At 42.7% G+C, this 24,984-nt stretch overlaps 2 protein-coding genes across 8 annotated transcripts in view; both read right to left on the bottom strand.

Annotated features, from left to right (window-relative positions):
• The window catches only part of arhgap46a (Rho GTPase activating protein 46a), a 33,132-nt gene extending 30,705 nt beyond the window's left edge, over positions 1 to 2,427 (bottom strand). For both annotated transcript variants that reach the window (XM_086198584.1, XM_086198585.1), the window contains exon 1: positions 2,241 to 2,427. In XM_086198584.1, coding sequence (XP_086054710.1) covers positions 2,241 to 2,260 — 20 coding nt within the window. In that variant the 5' untranslated portion in view covers positions 2,261 to 2,427. The remainder of the gene's footprint in view (positions 1 to 2,240) is intronic.
• Positions 2,428 to 2,803: 376 nt separating this feature from the next.
• Positions 2,804 to 24,984, bottom strand: part of sulf2a (sulfatase 2a) — a 37,913-nt gene continuing 15,732 nt past the window's right edge. For 2 of the 6 annotated variants that reach the window (XM_086198589.1, XM_086198588.1), the window contains exons 3-22: positions 14,480 to 14,753; positions 13,559 to 13,798; positions 13,317 to 13,468; positions 12,676 to 12,845; positions 10,732 to 10,882; positions 10,383 to 10,558; positions 9,551 to 9,679; positions 9,261 to 9,317; positions 9,029 to 9,158; positions 8,370 to 8,577; positions 7,711 to 7,987; positions 6,729 to 6,825; positions 6,553 to 6,647; positions 6,414 to 6,473; positions 6,168 to 6,334; positions 5,862 to 6,004; positions 5,583 to 5,691; positions 5,465 to 5,498; positions 4,969 to 5,022; positions 2,804 to 4,605 (exon numbers count right to left, since the gene is read on the bottom strand). In XM_086198589.1, the coding sequence (XP_086054715.1) occupies positions 4,575 to 4,605; positions 4,969 to 5,022; positions 5,465 to 5,498; positions 5,583 to 5,691; positions 5,862 to 6,004; positions 6,168 to 6,334; positions 6,414 to 6,473; positions 6,553 to 6,647; positions 6,729 to 6,825; positions 7,711 to 7,987; positions 8,370 to 8,577; positions 9,029 to 9,158; positions 9,261 to 9,317; positions 9,551 to 9,679; positions 10,383 to 10,558; positions 10,732 to 10,882; positions 12,676 to 12,845; positions 13,317 to 13,468; positions 13,559 to 13,798; positions 14,480 to 14,678 (2,679 nt within the window). In that variant the 5' untranslated portion in view covers positions 14,679 to 14,753 and the 3' untranslated portion in view covers positions 2,804 to 4,574. The remainder of the gene's footprint in view (positions 4,606 to 4,968; positions 5,023 to 5,464; positions 5,499 to 5,582; positions 5,692 to 5,861; positions 6,005 to 6,167; positions 6,335 to 6,413; positions 6,474 to 6,552; positions 6,648 to 6,728; positions 6,826 to 7,710; positions 7,988 to 8,369; positions 8,578 to 9,028; positions 9,159 to 9,260; positions 9,318 to 9,550; positions 9,680 to 10,382; positions 10,559 to 10,731; positions 10,883 to 12,675; positions 12,846 to 13,316; positions 13,469 to 13,558; positions 13,799 to 14,479; positions 14,754 to 24,984) is intronic. The other 4 variants (XM_086198590.1, XM_086198586.1, XM_086198592.1 and 1 more) reach the window with 4 other exon arrangements.

Raw genomic sequence — 24,984 nt, 5'->3', positions numbered from 1 at the left:
TTGACACAGACTTTAACTATCACACATTTCTGAGTGTGTGTTACCATTTAATATCCTCTGATGTATTTTTATCTCATTTTTGTTTAGTGAAAGTTGACGAAGATTATTTACAAGTGTCACCAAATTATTGACTGTACTGACGTGCGAGAATAAACATTTAACTAAAACTAATTACTGTTTAACATATAAACTCTATGATCAGGTTGGTATGCATTTTCACAAGTAGATAAATTACATGATGACTTAACTTTCATTCCTAATTTCATATTTACTAATATTACCAATCTGCATAACTGACACAATTTTGATGGGAGAACTTCTGCTTTTACTTGTCAGCTGATAATTGACATTAGGTTGTTTAGTTGTTTCTTTACCCCCATGATAGATATTGACATCAGTCTAAACCAGAATTGGTTGAGATGCAAACTGAACTAACAGGTTATTATCCCCAGTAATACTAGGAAGTGATGATCAGCACTCGCAGCATCAGGTTCTAACAAGTGTGGGCCAAGATGTTAAACCAGTTAATCCCTTCTTAGGTGGTTACACAGGTACGCATAATTGAGTTTGGCTGTATAACTTTAATCACATTGCCGGCAGTGTCAGTGTGACAGAGTGTCTGTTGAGGTGTGCTGATCCATAAGGAGGGGGTTTAGATTGTAATATAAAACACGGCAAAGAAAGGCTGCAAACTGGATTCTATACTGTATGTGTAGAAAGGACAGACGTGGAGAGCACCAGACAACACCGGTCTATACATCAGCCCTGGTTTTGGCAAATGCCTTTGGCAAATACATAGTCAATGTGCTTTTCTAAACATTTAAGGATTAAACAAATTTGTTATTTATATATGTGTATACATATGTGTGTATATACACATATACACATACATATATACATATAAGATACAGACGTCTGTGTTTACCAGCTATGGGCCAAATCAGTTGTAAAATATCAGATGTCAGAAAAGAAAATCTGATTTTACGCATCTCTACTAAAAAAGCGAGGGAACAGACAGCTATTATGTTATTATCATGTCGCCTGCTGTTGTCACGTGAGTTCAAGGTTCAGAATCACTTCCTCTCATCAGGCAAGTAGGTCTATTGTCAAAAAAACCATTTGAAGGATGGACATCCGGCCTCGTCTTTGTCAAGAAGACACAATTAGAAATGTTGGGGACAGTTTGTTCTTGTTTGTCAGCAAAATATCTTGAACCAGCAGGATAAAGGACAACACAACATCCTACTGTTGTTTCCGCTCTTCACACCCATAAACCCAGATGAACAGAAGTGAGGTTTACTAAGGTGGCAGCGAACTCAGATGGAATATTGTCATGTCCCACTGTCATGGGACAAGATGTTCCCTGTGTAATCAGAGGAGCACTGGCTGGGCAACTGCTGCACCCAGGAAGACAAGTTGGCATGACCTGCCAAAATAACTGCTGCGAGCTACATAAATTACATCTGACTGGACAGCTTACTTTTAAAATGTACTCGGCAAAGCATTCCACAGAAGGCATACAGACAGTTTATGAAACTGTTTGAATTCAAAGCACTAAATTATGTGCCATAAAAGTTGAAGGGAAGCAAAGCAGCTTCCTCAATAGATCAGACTGGGGATTAAACGAGGCAACCAAGTTTTATTGCACATGTGCAGTCACAGCAGATACCGTAGAAATCCAACATGTGGAGAACAAACCAGTAAAGCCAGGAGCCCCAGTTAAAATCCAATAAAATGAGAACAAATGGACTGTGGGACATTTGTCTTCCGTTTGGGTTATTGGTCACTAAACCACAGCAAAGATGAGCTCAGACAATCTGCGGAGCACTTTAATCCAGAAATGAGACTGCTGGTGATAGACCGACAAAACCAAGAGAGCATCTCCATCCCCTCGGCTAACTGAATTTAACACGAAACAGAGCTAAAATACTATGTTCCATTAAGTTACTGAATCCTTACTAACATGTGTAACCACCGGTATTTGCTTCAGGCGAGATAAAACGAAACACCACGAGAGAATACGTTTAAGGAGCATAATCATAACCTATCCAAAATACTAAATTTTCAACTCTTAGCTTTAACAAACCACTATAAACAGTGTCAAGTCCTTCTGCGACGTAGGAGTCCATTGAATGGCGGGTTCTCGTTCACTAGCGGAGGGCGGCGGGATGGTAGCGCGAGGCAGCGAACGGCTAAACTTTCCCACTTCACTTTTCTATTCCGCGCGAGAGTGAACTCACCTGGTCCCGGCCATCTCCATCACATTGTAAACACGACGGGAACACGGAGAAAACGGTGTTCGGTTAGAGTCTTGGTGACGGTTAGGTCGGTGAGCGAACACACACACTCACTCACTCACTCACACACACACACACACACAAACAGCGGTCCGAGGCGAGCTGTAGTAGTGAGTACGGGACCGTCCGACGGCGGTGAATCCGATATGGAGTCTCCGCCTCCGCACGTGAGTCATAGGTTGGGATGGGGGTCACCCAGTCTGCACCCCCACCCCGTCCCTCGACCAGCCGTCTGGAAACTCTGAGGCCAAAACCGAAAATGGTACGGTTGTCTAAAGTGATAAAAACAATAAAGGCAGCAGCGGCAAGTCAAAAGCAACAAAAGAACGACCTGTAGATGGAAAAAACATGAATAACCTCCATGCTAACGTAGATGAAAAAAGTTCGTATTTTTTACAGTGTATTTATTGATGTTATTCAAAGTTACACCTTTTCAAGTATTCAGATACTCGTTATATACAACATCATGAGCATTTATGCTGAAGTCAGTCTTGAAGGGTACACACCCAGTTAGCGCCACAGATGGGAAGTATCTAAAGTAGGACAATGCTGAGGCATCTGCACTTTGTGCAATAATAAAATAATGTGCAATATTTAAAAAAAATACTTAAGATGTCATAAATGTAGGTATTCAAATAAATAGCTAACCATTTAGCCTTGACATAAAGTCACTGTAATAGTGTACATTCAGTAAGAGGACACAGTTTTAGATGAAATGCATCCACAGCCATTTTATCTTAAGTTTAACGTTACCATTGGGTGTAAAATGCGGATTTTACCGTGACTCACATTCATAGTAACACAAAATTTTAACAAAACGTTTTAATCTCAACTTTCCATCCAGTAAAAATCAATCACTTTTGCCCGGTTACCATGTGGACGAGCAGACAGAGACACCTGCTGGACACATCAATCAGTGACGATCATTTATTCCAGAATAAAAGCCTGTTCATGTTTTTGGTCAAACGTCACTTTATTCACAATTACTATCAGCACTCAGATCTATGGAAATATTTGCTAAAAAAAAAAAAAATCAAACAATCTAACAAAGGCAAGTTGCTAAAATTCACATCAACAGGTAAAACATTGTTGTGTTGTTCCTCTGGCACACAGTAAACTATACATCCATGACATGTAAATGGCGCATCTCTTCACAGTGAATCCTTTAAGTGCTTCTCCAATGCAAATAAGAAAACATACAAATTGCGGGCAATGAAATTTGTCAATCTACATTTCTCCCCTATAAGTTCATTTTTGTCAACTCATATCGTACAACAATGTCTGCCCCTTTAGTATTATAAAAAATAATGTAAACATTTATATTAATTGCACGACATACATTCAAATACATACTGTACTGTACAGCAGGTCTTTTCTTCTGTATTGCTACCCTGTAGCACCATGTACAGTATAGCAAGCTAATCAAACTGGATGCTTGTACAGTGTGATACAGACAATACAAAGCAGAAAAATGGCATTCATTTATGACACATAGTCAGATATTGGAGGGTCGGCTTGTGCCATTGTGAGATAGTGGTTAGTGTAAGGGGGCACTGTACAGGGTTGGATCAAGGCAGGCAAAGTCTAGTTACCTCCCATCTCACAGCTTTGAGGAAGATGATTATTCATTAAGGACATTCATCAGAGTTAAGATCAACAATGATATAAAAGATTATGGCAAAAGTCATGGTGGTTAAAAAGTACACACCATTTCCATGTGCAGACACGTTGGTGCAGAGACAGAAAATATGCCACTCATCGATCATATTGCATGTGCTATGATTTCGGTTATGTGCCACAGAGACATTAGGGGGGCAAGCCATAGCACCCAGGACATTATTGTGTAGCAGCAGAGTTTATACCTCAGGCCACCCAGTGACATGAAAGAAAGCTGATTAAAGCTGATATATTATCTACAAGGAAAGAGACTGCTGTATCATTTGTGAATACGTACAGTCTCATCTGAATCACAGCATCCTGTTGATGTTAACGGTCTTGACAGCTTGACAGATGGGGGGGGGGGGGGGCATGTAAATGAGCCAGAAATGAGTGTAAAGTTAAAACAGAAAACTGTTTTTAAGCTTTGTCTCAGTCTCTGCATGTCCTCTGCCAGGGTGTGGGCTACAAAGAGTAGCTTAAAAATCAAACCAGAGTAGAGTAGAGCAATATCTCAGGTTATGGTCCATCAAAGTGTGGTCAAGGTCCTTGGGTTTGCCTCACCTGCAGTCCCCCCTCTCCTTCCTGTGCTGGAAGAGGTTGGTAGTGGGATACACGTGGTTAACCAACCCACCCTTCCCAAATCTGCCCCCTGTGCAGAAGAAAAAAAACCTGTAAGTTAGATGTGTCCCTAGAGGCTAGGGACGAGCTACCATGGCTCCAGGTGTGGCCTGTTCCTACCAACACTGGGAGGAAAAGTACAACATGACAGTAACACGACTGACACATCACACCTGCATTGCTTTACTGATTTGAAGGGGTGAATGACAAAAGAGGATGATGAAGCTGTGCAATACAGGTCAATGAAACATATTGTAAGTGATAAAGAACTACAGCAGATGGGAGAGAGAGGAGCATGCTTCTGAGTCATGTGACCAAACTACAAAAAAAAAAACCTGGATGAGATAAGAGCTTGGCTGACTACTAAGGAACAGATGGGTTATGACAAACTCACAGCGATTTGGAGGAAGGCTTCTTCACTTTTGGCCTCTTTCGACGATGAACTGGCCTGAAGCATGCACAGCACGTATACACGCGCAGGGCAAATGCATGTGCATGGAGACACACAGGTATATACACAAAAAAAAACACACAAACATACATGCATACACGCACACACATACACCCGCACACGCACATCAGAGACAAGCAATTAGACTTCGTCAAAAAAAAAGGGACAGCAGAAACTAAAAAGCGGGCTTTCATTTTGGCCCTCAGCAGCTGTAGGTCCTGTATGCTACACAGGCTTTCATCACAACAGCAACGAATCAGAGGCTCAAATTCAGCACAACGTCGATGTGTTTTATTTCCTCAACTCCCCAGATGATTTAAAATGAGAGAAATCTCAAGCAGGAACACACCAGGGAGGCTGTAACCTTGTAACATGAATTCAGTTTACAGTATTTGTAAAAGTAATCATCAGTGCCGTGAAGAAGAAAGGAAGAAAATACCTGTATTCGCTGTAGTAGCTGCGCTCTCTCCCTCCTGAAAGGATATGGAGGTAACATTAGTGTCAGCATGAAACAACACTATAATCAATAATGTTTGTCTCCAAGGGTTTTTGCTCACCCTTCTCGGGGTTGCACTGCTTATGCCCCTTGCAGCCCCGCAAGTCCATGAGCTGTTGATGCATTGAATTCAGAGCATTGCGGTCGAGGGAACTGACAGCATTAATCAACTGTGGGATGAATGCGGACAAACATGTCAACAAAGGCAGTAGGTAGATCTACCTTGGAATCTCAACAGGCAAATCTGTAGCTTGAGTGAAGGAATGTCCTTTGAAACGTGTTGTGGAATGAGGCTCTTATGTCATCTGCCAAAATTTGTGTGTCTGCACAAATGAAATACCTGGTACGGGTCAGTGTTGAGGTCAAAATACTCCAGGAAACCAGTAGCAAATTCACAAAACAGGAAATTGTGTGTGTCATTGATGGTCCTCAGGCACCAGTAAGTGTTGTTATTGGCACTGGTGCAAGCGCAGAATGGACCCACTGAGGTAGGGAGGGGCAGTAAAGGAAAACAAGTGATGTCACAGCAATGTTCCAAACTATTGTTTTCATTGTATCAGAGAGGACAGAGATGAAGCAGACGCAGTTAGACACATGACACCACACTGTTGTTTTTTTTTAAATTCAGGTTGGTGCTGTTCCTCACTTGTCCAGAAGGGGGCAGTCTGCCAATGATGGTTGTCATGAGTGAAGCAGGTAAGCCCTGGCATGCTGCAGGTGTCGTTGTTCTGAAGCCTTTTAAGGAATTTACGTAGTTTCTTTCTACGTTTCTGCTCCTTCTGCAGCCACTGACTCTTTGGCTTTGATGGCATCCTGACCAAAAAAATAAAAAACATGTGTCATTGAGTGCAAGAGGAAGAGATAATCATTTATTCACAGTGGTACTTTTTACCTGAGTGAACGCATATGTCCTGTAGTGAGTGTGAAAGTCTTATCGTTCTTGAGCTGATATCTGCAAAGACAAGAAACAACCTTCACATTTTACATTAAAACTTCAAGCAGGTAACAGCGTGACGGGGAGAAATGCTTACCTGGGAGTGTTACACTGACATTCCTCTGGCCGCACCTTCTTCAGGTGGCCTTTGACCTCACGCAGGTTCTTTATTTTTGTCTGCAATGTTTCAATCTGAACACACAAAGGCCATTAGCAACAGATAACGTGAATGTTCACATGCACTGGAGGATAAGGATAAAATTGCAGTAGTACCTCATGCTCAATGTGCAGTTTGTGGTCTTTCCATGCCTGCAGGGACTGGTAGAGGCCGCCATCACACTTGACTGTGTCATTCATCAGAATTGAGCACCTGCAAGTCACAATTATGTCCCAGCAGCAGTAAAGATCACATATATGCCACCATACTTATTTTTAGAATCACCATAAACATAAATGGTGGTCTGGTATTCCAGAAAAATGTAGAGATTTTTTGTGATTGTTGCAGGCAAAAATGCTTTATGCACCACATTTTCTTTTAAAAAAATGCAATAGAATATGCCTAATTTTCATGCTATTTTATGCTATGACATTGTGGGAATTTGCAAAAATTGCAAAAACTTGAAAAAAACTGCAGTTCGATAAAAAAGAAAAAAAAAGTGATTCCCCCAACACTCTGTTCTCACCAGGCTACTACCTGAATGTAAAGAGTCATTTCTAATGACTTCCTATGACAAGCAGGCATACTGCATCACAGAAAGTGCTGGGAATAATTAAGTTATCATCTTGTTTATTTCAGACCGAAATAAAGACAGAGCTCAAACTTGCAAAACTTGATGAGTCAAACAAGTTCAGAGCTAATTTTTGTTGGCAAATGAGACTGATTTGCTGACTTCATCATGTCTTCTTTGCAGGGTTTCCGGCTCTCCAATGACGTCACTTCACAAAGTTCCCAAGGCAACAGGAAGAAAATGGCCGCTCTTGCGTGAAGTAAACGCAACATTTCCCAACTTTCTGTGAAGATATGTGTGACTTTTTTGCAACGAAAATGTGGGGATTATGAAATCATGCAAGCCCCAAATATTTTGCGTAATTTGCGTGGAAATTGGCAATTTATGTTGCGAAAGTACAGCTGATTATGTGTTGAATTGCGCAATCGCATAATCATATTTCTGGAGGAACTGTAAAGCAGCACTGCAGACAGATGCGCACGCACACACACACAAACGCACACACACACACACACACACACACACACCTGTAGGTAACTTTAAGAGCAGCAGGGGGTGTAAGTTTGCTGCTAAAGGTGGGTGTGACTGCGACTCCCATGCCACTGAATTCATCATCCTCATCCCCAACTCTTCTCCTCTCGTCTCTGGCCCAACTGCTGTTCTTGGAGCTCAAGGGCTGGTAACCCTCCTCCAGGTCCACGGCATACAGGTCTCCATCCAGTTCAAATGACACTGAGCGGGCCCAACGCTTCCTTGTCACAGTCTTACTGGATTTCATCTCTGAAGAAGACGAGACAGAGGAATCTGAATAAAACGAGAAAGAGGGATGTGTTTTTGACACTGACCATCAGGATCTGTGACAATGAAGACAAGAGAAGATGACGGCAAAACTATTGTTCAATGCAGCTGGTATCCTGCTGCTTGAATAAGTGACACTTTCAAGGTTCAATGATTAAATTTCGACTTGTTAAGTCTACCACTTGGTGGCAGCACAGACGCACCCTTCTCAACTCATGAATACTTCAAAAGCTGGTTATTTTAGATGGAGATTAATGCCCCTGTTTTGCTAGACTTTGTAGGCTACTGCAAGGGCATTTCAAAGTAAAGCACAAGTGTCTCTGAGCAAAACTGTTCTAATAATAACAACAGCAATATTTGGTGCACATGAGTGTCAATAGAAACTTACTCTTCTTTGTGAGCACTCTCTTTCGCTTCAGGACAGATGTTTTGAAGCCTGCATTGCCACAGTCGCAACCATTGAAATTGGATGTGGAATGCAGTTGGGAGCCACCCCTGGCTATCAGAGCCTTCATTCGTGGGGCATAGAGACTCGCCATTCCCTTGCACTTATACAGCCTCAGCTTGCCAGTTGGGTCCTCCACACACTGCCACTTCTGAAATAAAACAGGAGGAAATACGATGATGCTTTTTAACTAACTAACAGCCTAGTGTCATTTAATTCCTAAAAACACATGATTTAAATTGTTCTTTTTATACAGACAGGGCTGTAGATGCAAGATATATTCATCACTAACAGTATTTAAATATTAACAAATCAGAGAGGTCTTTATACACTCACAGGCACGCACGCATGCACGCGCGCACACACACACACACACACACACACACACACACACACACACACACACACACACACACACACAGTGTTTCATTTGGAAGGATTAGAAAAAAATGAGACTTTGATGTTAAAAGGAACCCCGGGAGTAAAACCACTGCATATTATACTCTGTAAATTGTCAAACAGATTGCAAATTATCACTCTGCATGAGCTCCACTCTTGAAACTTTAATCATCACTTGCTCGAAGCTCCTGCAGTTCGGCTACCTGTCCTGGCTGCTGGCAGGACGTCTGGTACTCTGCCCTCTGGCACAGGTCCTTCACCCGCTGGTATTTCGGCAGGAAGTTTTCCTCCTGTGCCATTTCCTTCCCATCAGCTCTCTTGTGCGGAGGCTTCCTGTGAGAGAATTGAAAAATAATTTGTATGAAGGACGAGGAGTCTGATGTCACCAGGAGATAATGCTCAGAATGGAGAAAATGTTGGCAAGGTCATAAGCACCCTCTCTCCACCAAGAAAGAATCTCTCCATGTTTTCCCCTTCCTGTTTAACTGGAACCTGAAGAACGAGTGACAAGACAAAAAAAAAAATCTGATCATACAGCACATGAACTCCATTTTCAAATCCTAGAATGTGTGGTCACACACATTTGGATTTCATTATGTACAATGCAATATCAAGAGAGATGACCTTGAGCAAAATTAATATCTAGTAAATGCACTGGAAGGCAACATTTAAATGTCGTTCTTAAAGTGTGTATTGAATACCAAGACAAAGCTGAGAGTTTTCACCTGTTGAGTGGTCTTTCAGTGTCCAGCAGCTTGAGGATAGACTTGCCATCCATTTCTGCTGGGATATCAATACCCGCCATGTCCAGCAGAGTTGGAGCCAAGTCAATGTTCAACACCATATGAGGATTTCTACAAAGCAAAAATCAAATTTCTATAAATTTGTAAGGAATAAGACAAGTTCAGTTATTGAAACATAGCTTGTTGGTACTGAAAGCTTGAAGTGAAAATTCACCAAAAAGGTTATGCATTTCACAAATCAGTGTCTTGAGCTCACAGAGACATCTTTTTCACTATGCGTCTTCTTTCTGTTTCCAGAGTGCAGGAAGAGCCGTCCACGTGTATTTAAGCTACAAACCTATGACGACGCTTTTGACCAACTCCAAACTTCATCATTCTCTTGAATCCACGTCGTCTTTACCCAGCTGTACACTTAGTACATAGTCCACAAACACTTTGCGCTAAAAAAAACAAATAATCTATAGCACTTCTGGTGTTTAATACACCAGCTGGCACATTCAGTCGAACCAATTTACTCGTGCATGTTAGTGTTGCCTCTGAAGTGTTATAGTTTGATTTTAGCTAAAATCTCAGTGTTTGTTGATTGCTGAGCATATGGCTGGACGAAGAAGATGTGGACTACACCAGACAGTGCACTTGAGAGTTCATAAACAGACATGAATGTGTAGTTTTGCCATTGGCAGGTTTTAGCTATTGGATTCCATTAGCTTAAAGCTAAATATACATTTATATATTGCGGTGTACTTATTTGTAAAACTATGCAGTGCACCTATTTGAAAAACATCTCAACTTTATAAAACTATTTGCGACTTACATGGCCCCTTGCTCCACATTCGGTCCTCGTACATAGAATGGAACACGGATGTCAAACTCATAAGGCATGGATTTTCCCTTCACCAGACCAAACTGGCCAATATGGTAGCCGTGGTCTGAGGTGTAAATGAGGTAGGTATTGTCCACTTCACCTGTCTCGACCAACATGTTGTACACCTGTGGGGGATATCATTCATTGAACACTCACTCAGTGGAAAAATTTACCAAGTGTGTCAGACAATATACGAAGCACTCAGAACAAGAACAACTCTCTCAGGACTTTAAACTCTGTGTGTGTGTTTGTGTGTGTGTGTGTGTGCGTGTGTGTGTGTGTGTGTGTGTGTGTGTACCTTCTCCATACTATCATCTACAGACAGCAGGGTCTGCATCCTGCGGCGCTGCAGCATGTTGGTGAACTGCATGTGAACAGGCTTCATGGGTCCTGTGTAGCGTAGGATCCAGTGTTTGTCTGGGTTTGGAGCATAGTTGTAGCTAGGGGTTCTGTAAAAGGTACAAAACAACAATAATATCATATCATACAAGTCCCTTGTGGACTATATACCATTTAATTATTGTTTCTTTTACATCTTAAAGCCATATTTCACCCACAAATTGTATTTTGCCTTCCAAACTGACTATAACCCTTCTAGTTTGGTGCTACAGTGAAGGAGAACAAGCAATCCAGCTGGTCATGCTCAGTGCTACCGCTAACAAGCGCAACACTGGAAAGGCTATAATTAGTTTGTTTTTAGCTGGAATGAAAGAGTTTGTGGATAATTACAATATGGCTGGATGAAGATGTGGATTAAACCGGATGAACAGTTTGTAAACTGATGTTTCTGGACAGTTTTGCTGTTTGTCGTTGTGGCCATTGGATGCCATTAGCCTCAAGCTAACCATATGTGGCTGGTTCTTTCTGCATCCCGGAGCCACAAAGAAGCAATGCAGCATTTGAAAAAAACAAAACAAAACATATTCATTATCTCAATACATATTTGAGAGTACTTTAAAGGTGGGACATTGATACATGCTATTTGTTTACATTCCACTGCTTATTCCATCTCTGCTTTGTTCTATTCTATAGCTGTAAATTTGATTTGGCCTTGTTTGGTTCAGTTATATTGTGTATTCACAGTCTGCCCATGTCTGCTGATTTCATCAATCCATTTCTTGCCAAAGTAGCCAGAATAAATGTGCATGCAATGATAAACTAGAGGCCACATAAACCATGTAAAATGGTAAGCTCTGTAATCAATGGGCTTCTACACAGTGGGCAAGGTTTGATCAATATTTTACTCCTAGCCGAGTGGAACTTTAATTATTTGAAAATAAACACTGCTAAATCTCTAATGAGATCCTAGAAGCAAATATATTTTACATTTAAATGGAATCGATTTGGCTTTTAAGAATGTCTCGTAGCCTCTTCCACAGCAGCGACACTAACGTAGTGTGAAACCATGTCAAGGTGAGACGCACAAGTGACAGAAGAGTGCAGAACATTTTCTGCCTCTTTTCTCTTTATGTAGCTGATGAGAACAGAGGGTGATAGAGTGAGAAAAATAGCCAGAGAAGGTGCCCACCGACAACATCACCCAAGGGAGACAAAATTTATGGAGAAAGAGCAATTAAAAGTTTGCACAAAGACACTGGCGCAGTATTGTCAGAATATTCAGTGTATAGAGCCTACGTGGCACAGGTTAATGATGCTGAAGGGATTAGATAAACCAGGAGAACGGGGAGTGGGAAGGAGGGGGCAGAAGCTGTACTCTAATTACTGGCTCTGGATCCATCTCAAGAGGCCAATAGCAGGTCAGCTATTAGCTACAGTGTGAACTAATAGCAAGAGCATGGAGGGTCAGGAAGACAAAGGCTGGGCTGTTCTGGTACTGTGTGTCATCATCCATATGTATTACACATCCATCTTTTATGCCTGTCCTTGATCACTGCTGACAAAATGGTACAAATTAGCAGGGCTCATTACGGCAGCAGCAATAATGTGAATAACACATGAGCCAAATAAACTGGAGCGCAATGCCGGCTGTGCTCAGCTGCCAACAACGTTCTGCAGGCGGAGGAGGATAAGATCGTGCTCATACTGAATTGAATTTGTGTCAGTCTGGGTCAGATGAGAGGGAGCATGAATGCGTGGATGTCTCTAATGCAAGCAAAAAGCTGTGGATGCAAAAATGAAAAATCCAGCTTTACTCTAACATACAGTACAGTGTACAAGCAAATTCATTGTCATGTAATACTCCAAAACCCTCAGCCATGTAAGCACAGTACATTGTCCTCACATGTGCTGTGATGCATTGGGGAAGGCAGAGCTGTACTGTGGTGCTGAGTCTTCTGGACCGTGAGGAGCAACGTGGCTGAGGACCATCATGACAGGACGGTGAGGATACATCCTCTTGGACATTTGGAAGTAGTTGATGCTGTCATTGGTAATGATGTCTGTCAGGTAATCCTGTGGAGTGAACAGATACTGTCCATCAGACACTGGGCTGACCTGGCACCAGTCCAAGGATATTTTTAAACTCTACATTGATCCTTTTTCACCAGTGTAACCACTGAACTCTGATTACCTTCATTTAAAAGTGTTAAATCAAGAGAATATTATTGCTTAATTGTACCACCATTCATACACAGGGGGATTTATTATCATCATACGAAATAATTTCATGCATTGTAGATCACTTTGTGGACATTTACCCAACGTTCAGCCTGACATGTTTGGAAGGCAGGGTCAATTCTTAAATAAAGATCAATAGTAACTATTTGTATACCAATGAGTAAGTGAGGGTGAGGACCCCCCCCCCCAAAAAAATCACAATAAGTCAGGAATATTGATGTGTTTTTTTAAGATCCTTTACTAGTAGATGTGATTACATCAAGTTGTATGGTGTGTGAGCTGTGTCCAGTCAGAGTGTATGAATACCTTTGGGTAGTTGCTGCTGTGTTTCTCTCTTACTCCATTCCGACAGAGGGTGTAGTTGTAGAAGCGTGAATTCTTCACCAGGGCTACCCACTCTCTCCAGCCAGGGGGCACATATGAGCCATTGTACTCATTCAGATACTTTCCAAAAAAGGCTGAAGGACAGACCAAATGACACCATCTCAATCTTATTTCTCAAAATACCTTTTTTGAATCAACATTGAGCTTCCATCGAGGTCACTCACCTGTCCTGTAGCCTGAGTTGTTGAGGTGTACAGCAAAGGTGTGTGGCTCGTGGTGGGCCTGCCACGAGGGCGAGGAGCAGTTTTCATTGTTAGTGTAGGTGTGGTGATTGTGCACGTACTTCCCCGTCAGGATAGAGGAGCGGGAGGGACAGCACATGGGCGTTGTAGAGAAGGCGTTTGAGAAATATGTGCCGCCTTTCTCCATGATATGCCGAGTTTTGTTCATGGCCTGCATTGAGCCTGGGATATAACAGAGAGAGAGAGAGAGAGAGAGAGAGAGAGAGAGAGAGAGAGGGAGAGAGAGGGAGAGAGAGAGAGGAGGTGGGGGTTGTATAGAGGATCAAAGACCATAGATAGAAGAAACGCAAGGGGCTATAAAGCAGTTGGAAACTAGAAAAAGAGTGCTGTTGAGGAAAACAGAGAGGGTACAGAGTGGAAAGTATAAACATGGGGCGTGAGCAATAGAAGAAATAAATCTTTGTGGTAAAGTGTAACCCAGTGGGGCTCATGTGTACTAAAAGCTATTCAGGCTGATGGTAATTGTTTGAGGAAACAGATGCTTGACCATAAATTCCTGGTTTTCAATGGGAGTCTTCACACAAGCGATGAGAGGTGGACAAAGGATGTCACCAAGGCCATTATGCAGCCACTCCAGTCCAATACGTGCTAAAGGACTTAAGCGGGTAGGGAGATGGCCAGGGTTTGGCATCCTGACAATGGGAGCCATAGGCCGCCCTCATTTCATGCCAGCAATGGAGGAGCTGGCAAGGGGAGCACATGACTTCAAGTGGGCCAGAAACAGGCAGCATTAGGCTGACTTTCTCTTTCTGATACACGTGGACAGAATATCTATAGATGATGACAAACAGAGACAGCCGCACAAACACAACTAATTACTTTGACAAACAACTATTTACTTACCCAGTTCTATATCTTGATCATCAGTGAGGATGAGGATGATGTTTGGACGGATGTTGCGAATGTGCCGGTCCCTCTGCAGGCGGGACCTCTGGCGATACCCAGACAGGTAGCCGGAGCCCTGAGCCATAGGAAGAACTCCTCCCAGGACAAGGACGAGGAGAAGAAGAGGGAGAGGGTTGGTGAGGCCCCGCTTGGCCATCACGCTACCCTACAGTCACCTCTTCAATCCCTCGTTTCACACAGCAACACAGAGCCTGCAACTCGCCCCTTCAACCTGACAGACAAGACAGAGGAAGACTGATATGCATAAAACACACAAACCCATATGCGCACACACACACACACACACACACACACACACACACACACACACACACACACACACACACACACACACACACAGTAGGAAATAGCAGATGCAAGCCTTGTGCAGCCATTACAGGGTGCTCTTCCGTACAAATGAACCTGTTCAGGCTGAGCTCAGCTCGTTAATCAATCATTAATGATGCATTACAGTGGTGTCATTGGCTGCGTGTAATGATCTGGGGTGATGAGCACATGGCTGCCAGGCCGGGGCTAATGGGCCTGGGCCGGTGGCCAGCTCAGGCTTCACCTCCTCAAGAGACCCTCACGGTGCATATGGGGGATGGGGGTGAGGAGACTAGAGGAAGAGGGGATGAGAGGAGGGAAATGAAGACAAGGGTCAATGAGCAGGGGGACAATGTGAAGGAATAAGAGGACTTAAAGCTTGAAAAACCGACTTCAAAATGGATCTGAACAACTGAGCATGTTAATGCGGCAGTTTCACCAAGAACAATACACAAGCAGACACCCTCGATGCACAGAATGTAACTCATTTCACTCTCTCTGTCAATTCAACATAACAATTACTGTCAAGTACATGTTAAATTGAGCTTCTACTTAATTAATCACTATATGCAGTATGCCAAAATTTCACTACAATCCTATTAGCACTCTAATAACTCTTGCTCATTACCAGAGATCCCCTCAGAGTTTGCCATGGCAACTGTTGGTTTACTCCCTCGCAAACACACAGCAGTTGTTACCTATTTCTACTCATGATGAAATTCAGAACCCAATATTTTCTAGCGCCTGAGAGTAAAACAAAAAAAATCAATTGTTATTAGTTACTGTTCATCCACTTTTTAAATGATAGCTGGCTTTAAATCTGCAACACTGAATAGGATATCATTTTGAAAAGTCCTTAAAATATTGCATTTCAGATTAATGCATCAGTCAGTTCCAAAAACCTGTTATTGTGCTGTCATGCAGGACAAACACGCTTACTTAATCATGTACAATCAAAGCTGACAGCAGTCAGACACTCTGGTGAATACGATCATAAACAGTCTACAACCAGCAGCAGCCGCATGCCCGCCGAGATGCTCCACTGTCAGAAAGAGGAGGGGATCGTGTGAATGTGTCCACACGCTGTATGTGGTCAGAGCATCCCTGTCTGAAAATCAAGACAACAACTACACCCCCACTGGGACTATATCACTCTGACATGGGAATAAACTTGAAACATGAAAACACATGCAACGATACCTGAACACACACACACACACACACACACACACACACACACACACACACACACACACACACACACACACATTAAATATTGCCAGGAAAAAAAAAATGTCAAACTGATGAATCAAGATCTGACACAATCCAGATTATGCTTGTTAACAACCCCACTATTGAGATGCATAACCTCCATCTTCTCCCATAGACTTGATTTTTAAAATAAAAAGTACACACACCTACACAGGAAAATACTCATCATGCCCATGTGACAATGTGCACACACACAGAAAATAAAATCTGTCCGGCAACGTGTGTGTGTGTGTGTGTGTGTGTGTGTGTGTGGGGGGGGGGGGGGGGGGGGGTTCTGCTTTCCTCCTCTCAGGGTGTATGGTTCTTCCCTGGAGGAGTGTGTGAGCTGTGACCCGGGGCGGTGTGCTGCTTAAAATGTCCTCACTCTCTCCTCATGCTTTTTCTCTGCCTACATTCTCAAATCTGGCATGGGATGAAAACAAGATAGCAGTAAAAGAAAAAAAATCCACAAAAAATAAAAAACTGACAAGAGACAGACACACACATGCAGCGCTGTCTGTGATCAGCAGTGAATAGCCCTTCACCAAAATGGCTTCCAGGACATTCATAGTCGATAAAGAATGGATTCAGCGTGCTCAAATTAAGACAATCCTCAGTGCTTCCGTTTGATACTTGTTTATGTGTTTAAAAAAGCTGATGTTTGCAAAACCTGTCAGGGAAGAGCAGCAAATATAGGTTGAGGAAAACATCAAGCTCAGTGTTCCACGCTGTTCTATCAATAGCCAAGAATGTAAATAAGGTGTTATTGACATGCTATAGAGGTGGATATTTCCTGACATTACTCCAGTGAGGCCCTCTCCCACCCCCCTAATGCTAATGACTAATTGGATTTTCAGGCTTTTATCAGCTCTAACTGACACATACAGCCCTTTCTTTCCAGTTTGCTCCCCCCCTCTCTTTTATCAAGCCGTATTATCTCTCTGGGTGGCAGATGCTACATGAAACCGCTCAAGTAAAAAGCAAAGGAAACACACATATGAGAAAACAAGAGCATTTAGCCCAGCTACTCTTGAACAACATGACTACTGTGAAGGCTAGCATATATTCATAAAGCTGGAGACGATTAAGAATAGGTTTTCCTCTGCAGCACTCTGCCCACATCAGCTCTTTGCACTAGGTGAACTGCAAAACAACAAAGCTGATTCAGCTCGATAAGAGAGCAGAAGAGGATTTTTTGCCATTTCAACGGAAGCACAAGACAACATGAGTAAATATAACTCTCAGAGAACTCATTAAAGACGAGGGGTTTGCAGGGAAAGCACTGGGGAGAGAGGTAGAGCGAGCCGAGTATGATATCATGGGGAATAAGCCTCTAAAAGCATGTTGGAAGAACAAAGATCACCCGAGGTTACACTCATGCCAAGTGATGCCTGGAAGTCAGAGCAGAGCAGGAAAATTTTGCTCCTAAGTCATTTGCTTGTAAAGAGGCTCTGAGAGACATCAGCACTGCCACCAAATAAAAACTTAATAGCACACATCATTTATTGATAAGACTGAATTATAAATGCTGTGACAACAGAGTTGGCCATGTCACAGCACGGGCATGTTGGTACGACAGTGGCGAGAGGGATGAGAGCACACACACCAGATCGACAGACAGATACGTTACAGGGCCCAACAACCCTCATATGCACTCCCGAGTTTCACAGCTCTAGTGAGGCGGAGAAGAAGCAGCTTTGAGCGCGCTTGATAAATCTTCCAGAGACTCTGCAGAGGCGTTAATGTACTTTTTCCCTATAAATAAAACACAGTAGGCTTTGAAACAGGGATAAAGTCTGATTCATCAAATGTGAAACCCCCATGAGAAGGTCTGAAACACTGTCAGAATATGAAAAAAACAAAAAATAGACATTTATTACATATTGAAGGAGGCCGAGTCATGACGCATAGCAACAATTGAATCAGCTATGTCTCATAATGAGATATGAAATATGGAGGTGAAAACCAGACTCCTGGATTCTCCGTCCCACATGTTCTGAAGCTGAGAGAGACGGAGAGGAGAAGACATGAGAGCGTGAGAAAGGGAAAGAACCTCCAGGCATACAGTCTGGAGAGAACAAAGCCCAAGCACCTCCATTCCAGATGGATTTTACCCAAACACACTTTCATAAAATGAAATAGAACAGAATAAATCAGACTGCAGTAGCAGAGAACCTTCACATCTCTTCTGCATTGTTCTTGACATGACTTGAGTTTTGAATCCACCAGTGCTGCTGTAAACAGGCCAGCAAAGTTTAAACAGACATATCCAGAGCTGACTGCAGCACTGCAAGCTAATCCCCTCGGTCATAATTCAGGCTGGCAGGCCTGTGCTAACGTGTGACTTTGTTCTCATCGGCCTGGCTAGCTCTGAACAGAATTCGAAAAATCTCTAAGGACCCTTGAATTTACCAACAAAAGTTGTCATTCAGATGCAAATCCAGCAATGGCATGCATCTATGTGAGGGTAACTTTCTCTAGTTGTTGGTGCGTGGGTGTGTTGGACAGGGAAGGAGGGGTTTGTCACTCTCAATACAGTATGGAATGCTTTTTTCATGATAATAGGAAGCTGGGGTTACTTAGTTGCCATCCTTCATCTATCATTCTATACTGCTTTGCTCCACTACACATCAGTAACATTGCTTCCACATCCAACCTAGATGAGCATTTGTGGTTTAGTTAAACACTGTTAGGTTTTCTGATCATCTGATCCCAAAGGTTAGGTTCTGGAACTAAGGGTCAATTAATCACATCACAGCAGTTTGCTCCGGGGTTCGGTATTGGAAAGAACCTGTATGTTACAATATATATCATGATACATGTGTCATGATAAAAGTATATCACACTACATTGACACACCATAAAAACTTCGCTCAATACTCCACAATAAAGCTGAAAATACAACTTGTTTATTCATATTACACACACACACACACACGTGTGTGTGTATGAATGTATATATATCAATATGTATGAAATATTAATAATTCAATGGACAAACAGTCAAATATCTTTAGATGTCTCTCTTTAAATATAAATATCTTTATCTCTAAATTCCCAATCAATTACTATGATCATTGCAAAGTTGTACAGTTTCACACTATTATTGAATGCAAAAAATGTAGCTGTCATGATGTCATATTGAAAGATAAAATGCATATAAAGGTCCTGTGTCATTCATTGAACAGCCGTATATGAAACAGGGCTGCCACAAGATTTTCATTCTAAAAGTAGAATGGGAGCCAGAGCCTTCAGCTGTCAGGCTCCCCTCCTGTGGAACCGTCTCCCAGTTTCGGTCCAGGATGCAGACACGGTCTCGACCTTTAAGAGCAGACTAAAGACCTTCCTTTTTGATCAGGCTTATAGTTAGGGCTGCTTAGGCTGGCCCTTAGATATGCTGCTATAGGCTTAGACTGCCGGGGGATCTCCCATGGTGCATTGGGCTTCTCTCTACTCCTCTCTGTCCTCCTATATTTGTCATACATAAATCATACTCATACATATTACTAACACATCTTCTTCTCCGGAGCCTTTGGGCTCCCCTCATCCCAGATCCCGGGTGCTGCTGGAGGAGGCTGCAGACCTGAAGAGGCTCAAGCTGCCACCCGTAGCTCCACCTGCTCACGTCCCCGTCTGTCCATCAGTCTCTTCTTTTTCTCTCTCTCTTTATCTCTGTCCCACTCTTTCCTTCTGCATAAATGTCTTCCTACATGATCTGTCTTTGTCTCTGCCCCGCTCTCCTGCTCTCTTCCCCCCCAACCGGTCAAAGCAGAAGGCCGTCCCCATTGAGCCTTGGTCTGCTCAACGTTCCTGCCTGTTAAAAGGAAGGTTTTCGTCGCTGCTGTTGCAGGATGTGCTTGCTGATGGAGAATTGTTGGGTGTAAATTCATTGAAGGAGTGTGTTGCTGGACCTGCTCTACTTGTAAAGTGTCATGAGATAACTTTTGTTGTGATTTGGCGCTAGACAAATAAAATTGACTTGACTTGACTATTTTTTTCACAACTAATTGTGATACAATCCTGTTACAAAGGACTGGATTATCAATACACCATTGTGGAAAAAAAAAAAATCCTCCAGCAGAGGTTAAGACAACTCCAGGTACAATGACCGTATGAAACAGTTCATTCACTGTAGCTGTGGAATTTACACATTATAGTCTCCTGTGAAATGCTGGAATTCTGTTTAAATTCACAACGCATATTGGCATTATGGTGGTGTTGTTTGCTTAAGTGCAAATAAGCAAAGCACCACAACGTAGGAGTGAGTTTTATGGCAGTATTTGCAGAGGCTTGTTGTAGAAGAGGCTATAGTTTTTAGTTGGAGGAAGCACTGCAGAGAAACCAACTCAAAATTCTGCGTTAAAAACACTGCACTGAGAATATTACCATATAACAGTCCAGTCATTTTTAAGTGGGAAGTTTTCATTTGGTTCTCAGAATGTTCCTGTTCCTGTTTTCTCATAAAATGTTCTAAAATGTTTATAGGCAACATCTTTAAAAAGTTACCATCAGAGTCAACAGTTTTTACATAAACTTAATTAGAGCTTGTGGGTTGTAAGGTGTTAAGAGTGTTTTCCATTGACAGTGCATGGAAGAAACTTCCTCTGATTTTTTTTCTCAAATTTTCCCTGCGTTACAGAGAAACATATAGGAGCAGTTCTAGTAAGAGAACCTGAAATTCTGCTGCCTCTCTTTTGTCCCATTGCCACGGTGTGTTTGGAGAGACCCCTGAGTAACATTCATATTATTTTGGCGTGGTTACAAGTAACAAGCTGGGATTGTGTTAGTAGAATACCTGTACCCTCATTAGGCATGCCTACGTGCTTTGACTAGTTGCGCAGCTCTCAGTAGATTGTATTAATAATTATCAGAAACTGACTGTAAATTTGTTCCTAAATTTTTTCCTTGCTCGTAGAGCCCCTGCAGAAAAAGCTCTCCATCTGCTGTGTTCTTGGATTGCAACCTCACTCACTACCTGATAAAGGTTTAGAGAATGAACCGTTATAATCGTTGAATTAATGTTTACATTTAAAACACACAGTGAAGCCTCGTTAAAGACAGTCTGAGGGGCACCAATGTCAATTGTGTTCTGGTGTCTGAGTATCTATCAGCTGATTTTTGTCACAGTCTCAGCTTTGGAACAGAATGAAAACATTTAATTTGAGCACTTGTAACAAGCGTGCCAGTGTCTTCTGGAGAGGACAGACTCGTTTGGATGGTTGCTTTAAAGCATCTTGGGGGCACAGCTGAGTCCCCCATGACTCACAAGCAGTGACCTCCAAGCCATCAATTATTAATGTTGACTTGATGGCACAATGGCTCCAATAACAGGGTTGTCCAAAATCTCTCTCACTCGCTGACAACCCTGAAATCCTATTCAATGACTCTCTAACTGCTCTTTGGTTTAAAATAGCGCCTGGTCATTCTTTGGAGAAATGTGCCTGTACTTTCTAATAACTAACTTTAATCGTTGAGAATGACAAGAGATAATGCGCAGGCTGATCCCATTCACCGGGAAGATTTAATTTAGATTTCCCTCAGGTTTCGATAAGCTTGGCACTCTGCAGACATTTTAGGATGACAGTCAGAACCTGCGCAGCAATTTTCTGTTTGAATACGCAGACACAAAAGAGCAATGGTTTGACTTTAAAAGTGAGAAAATGAGGTTTCTGCTGCACGAGGAGACTCAAGTGTGAAATAACAGTTTCTGCATTTACTGTTTAACTGTTTGTCCTTACATTGATGTATGTGTGAGTGCATTTTTTTTTCTTACACAAAACATTCTTCCCGAACTTTAATGCTGTGTGCAATGTGCTGCTGCAGCAGTGAAATATGAATGGGAGTAAATATGGTACTCAACAGAACATTAATCCTGCAGTGACTCTGTAGCCCTGAGAAAAGAGGTGAAACTGCAAACACACGCAAGTGTAATGTTTATATTAAATTCCTAGCCCTCCTTTGAGTGACTAGAATTATGCAACTAATATTCATTCACAGGAAAAAAAACCCATACTAATCAATGAATAATTCATAAATACAAACATAAAGCATGTTTACATGCATAGTCATGTCAGGCAACAGCTATAGCTCGATTATCCCTTTTAATTGGATTACTGCTGTTCCATTATACATGAGCAGGGAAGAATTGTGTTACGTCTGTCCATCTCCAGTGAGATAGGTGGTGGCGGTATGCTCCCTTACACCCCATGACACTCAGACCAGTTCATATTTTTTCATCACATTGAATGCGATCGACAGCAGCATGCCTTTAGAATGGTGGAATTAGATTCATAGAATATTACAGATGATGACCCTTTAGGCTGAGACAGAATAAGGTCTTTGCTCAGGATTTTTACTTTAGTGGCCATCAACCCCCCCCCCCCCCCGACATTTACGAATATTTTCAATGTCTAGATTTAGTTGGACTAACATAATAATTCAATGTTTTCTAATGTCATGATGTCATGTAAAATGCACTGACTAGCGACCTGTACGCTGCCTCTCACCAAGTGTCCCGCCCTGCCACCCTGTAAGTGAGCGCTAGAGATAATGGAGTCATGGAACCACATTGATAGTATCCTTGGATGTCTACTGCCATATTTTGTTCGCCTTCCACACAGTGAAAGAGCTTAGACCACACCCAGGGACAGAAAATGAAAGAAATAATCATGCATGTGTGTTTCAGCTCCATCCCTGCTATACTGCGATCCGTCGGGCCCATTATGTTTTAAATGGTTTTAACGCAAAAGAAGAAGATGGGATTCTGGGTGAATAGTTTGCTGGAAAAAAGTGAAAGCAAGGGAGAGACAGATGGGAGGAAGGGAACGAATGTATGATGGTGTGTGTCAGTTCAAACAGAAAGAACCAGTCATGATGTGTTCTCATTGGAGAACAAAGAGCTGTGACAGATTCCCTGGGTCTGCTCTGTAGACTATAAATGTACACCACACACACACACACACACACACACACACACACACACACACACACACACACACACACAGGCCGAAAGACACACACTCACACTTTGTGTATAAGACTTCAAATTGCTCTCTGACAAGAGTACATAAAAGGAGAGAACAACAGTTCAGCTAATTATCTCTGAATCTGGAGGAAATGAACAGTGTTGAATTGTTTTGACATTGTTCGGCCCTGGCAGCGGCAGGGGGACATCTCTGATGCTGTTTTGTCTCCTCCGGGTTTAACAAATTCACCCAGAGACAGTGTTCATCATAACGAGCTTGGATTGCAGCCACATCACAAATAACATCCAAACCTGCTGCCGTGATGACGGTCGTAGACTGAATTCAACTGCCAGTTTTGATTCACACATGTCTGCCTCCTTTTTCCTCTCCGTTTCCAGCAACAACCGTATGGCATTTAGGGCTAGCGTGGTGGTCTGCAGGTTTTTTGAAGGGGGCTTCAGTCAGGGTCTACGGCAGGGTCACAACATTTACCCCCCTTCTCTACACCCCTGTGGTACGCTCCAAGAGAGCCCAAAGAGAACACAGAGGTGTTAGAGAAAACACAAACAGAGTCCCGATTGTCCCTGACTTGGGTCCCCCCCCTCCCCCCCCCGCAGCCCCACCTCTAGGGGTTTAAGACTGAGAGAATGAGCAACTGTCAATGGTGTTTTGTAAATACCAAGCTGTTTTTACTTCAGATGGGGTTTTCAGATGTCGAAGGGAAATGCGCCTGCTTTGCAGTCCTCTAGTGTCCCTGCCTTTCCTGTCCCATTGAGGTTTGGATGGGAAAGCCATTTGTGGTGCGTCTGAGAGAGCGGCACAATCACCAGCTCCTTTGAGACAGGGGTTGACAGCTGAAACAAGTGAGCAAGCTGGTGGACAAGGCAGCCCACTGAGTGATGGCTGTTTCTTATTGGCACTTACTGACCAGAGGCAAAGCCCCCCTACAGTGTGTCACATCTCAGCTAAATGGATTACAGACAAATCAGCCGGGGCTCATTGTTCCACTGACATAACTACCTCACCGAGACCCCAGTGCAGCCGAATGACTTCTATATGACATTGCATTGCATGAGTGCAGCACTGATGAGAAGTCAGACATGATACACAATATGATCAGGGAAAGCCTGAGGAGATGAATACTATTGGGATTTGCTTGGGATAATACAATTATCTCTCTAAACAATGCTGTCTTCTCTTATTCATAAGCTTCACAATTAGATCATGTTACACAGGACCTGCATGCTTTCAGCAGCAGCATTTGATGTGTTTTAATTATGTGTCATTTCTCTCCAGTTATCACCTCAGAGGGGAGTGCTCCGAATGGCTCTGACTTAATGATGATTACAGACAATATTGGTTTCATCTTTCAGTAAACAGCTGCCGCTTACCAAATCACATATCAAATCAATATGCTGGCTGGAAGTTACAGTTCCGCTACGAGAGAGTGATCACTCTTACAGCCTCAGGGTTCTGGCACTCCACTAAAACAATGGTACTCGACTACTCAAAGAAGCCGGCCCTACACAGCAGTGAGATGTTTTACCATTTTAGTAGGTGACAGGGGTCTGTGGGTGCTCAGAGCGTCATCTTATCTCATGTTAAGCATACCCTTGGGGATTGGTGAGGGACAACCACTTCTTCGCTTCTGCACTCCTCCCCTTCGCTGTTGTAACCCCCCACGTTTGCTAGCTGGCTTTCTGTGGGGTCTTTTGTCATGGGATTACTGAGGGTTTAGAGATGCACACACTGATCCCTCCCTCCCCTATCGGAACCACACAGGGGGTTAAGACTGGAGCACGGAGGGGAGACCTCGGCACAATGGTCTGAATTACATAGGCCTTCTGTGTATGGCCACTTATAGTCCCTCCATTTGCTCTACTCAGAAATTGCCACAGAGCACTATTCAGTCCTGGTGGT

This window comes from Aulostomus chinensis, chromosome 3 (assembly GCF_037954235.1).
Source record: "Aulostomus chinensis isolate RoL2024-O1b breed Wild chromosome 3, RoL_Achi_v1.0, whole genome shotgun sequence".
NCBI classification, from domain to species: domain Eukaryota; kingdom Metazoa; phylum Chordata; class Actinopteri; order Syngnathiformes; family Aulostomidae; genus Aulostomus; species Aulostomus chinensis.
This window is presented reverse-complemented; position numbering and strand designations above follow the sequence as displayed.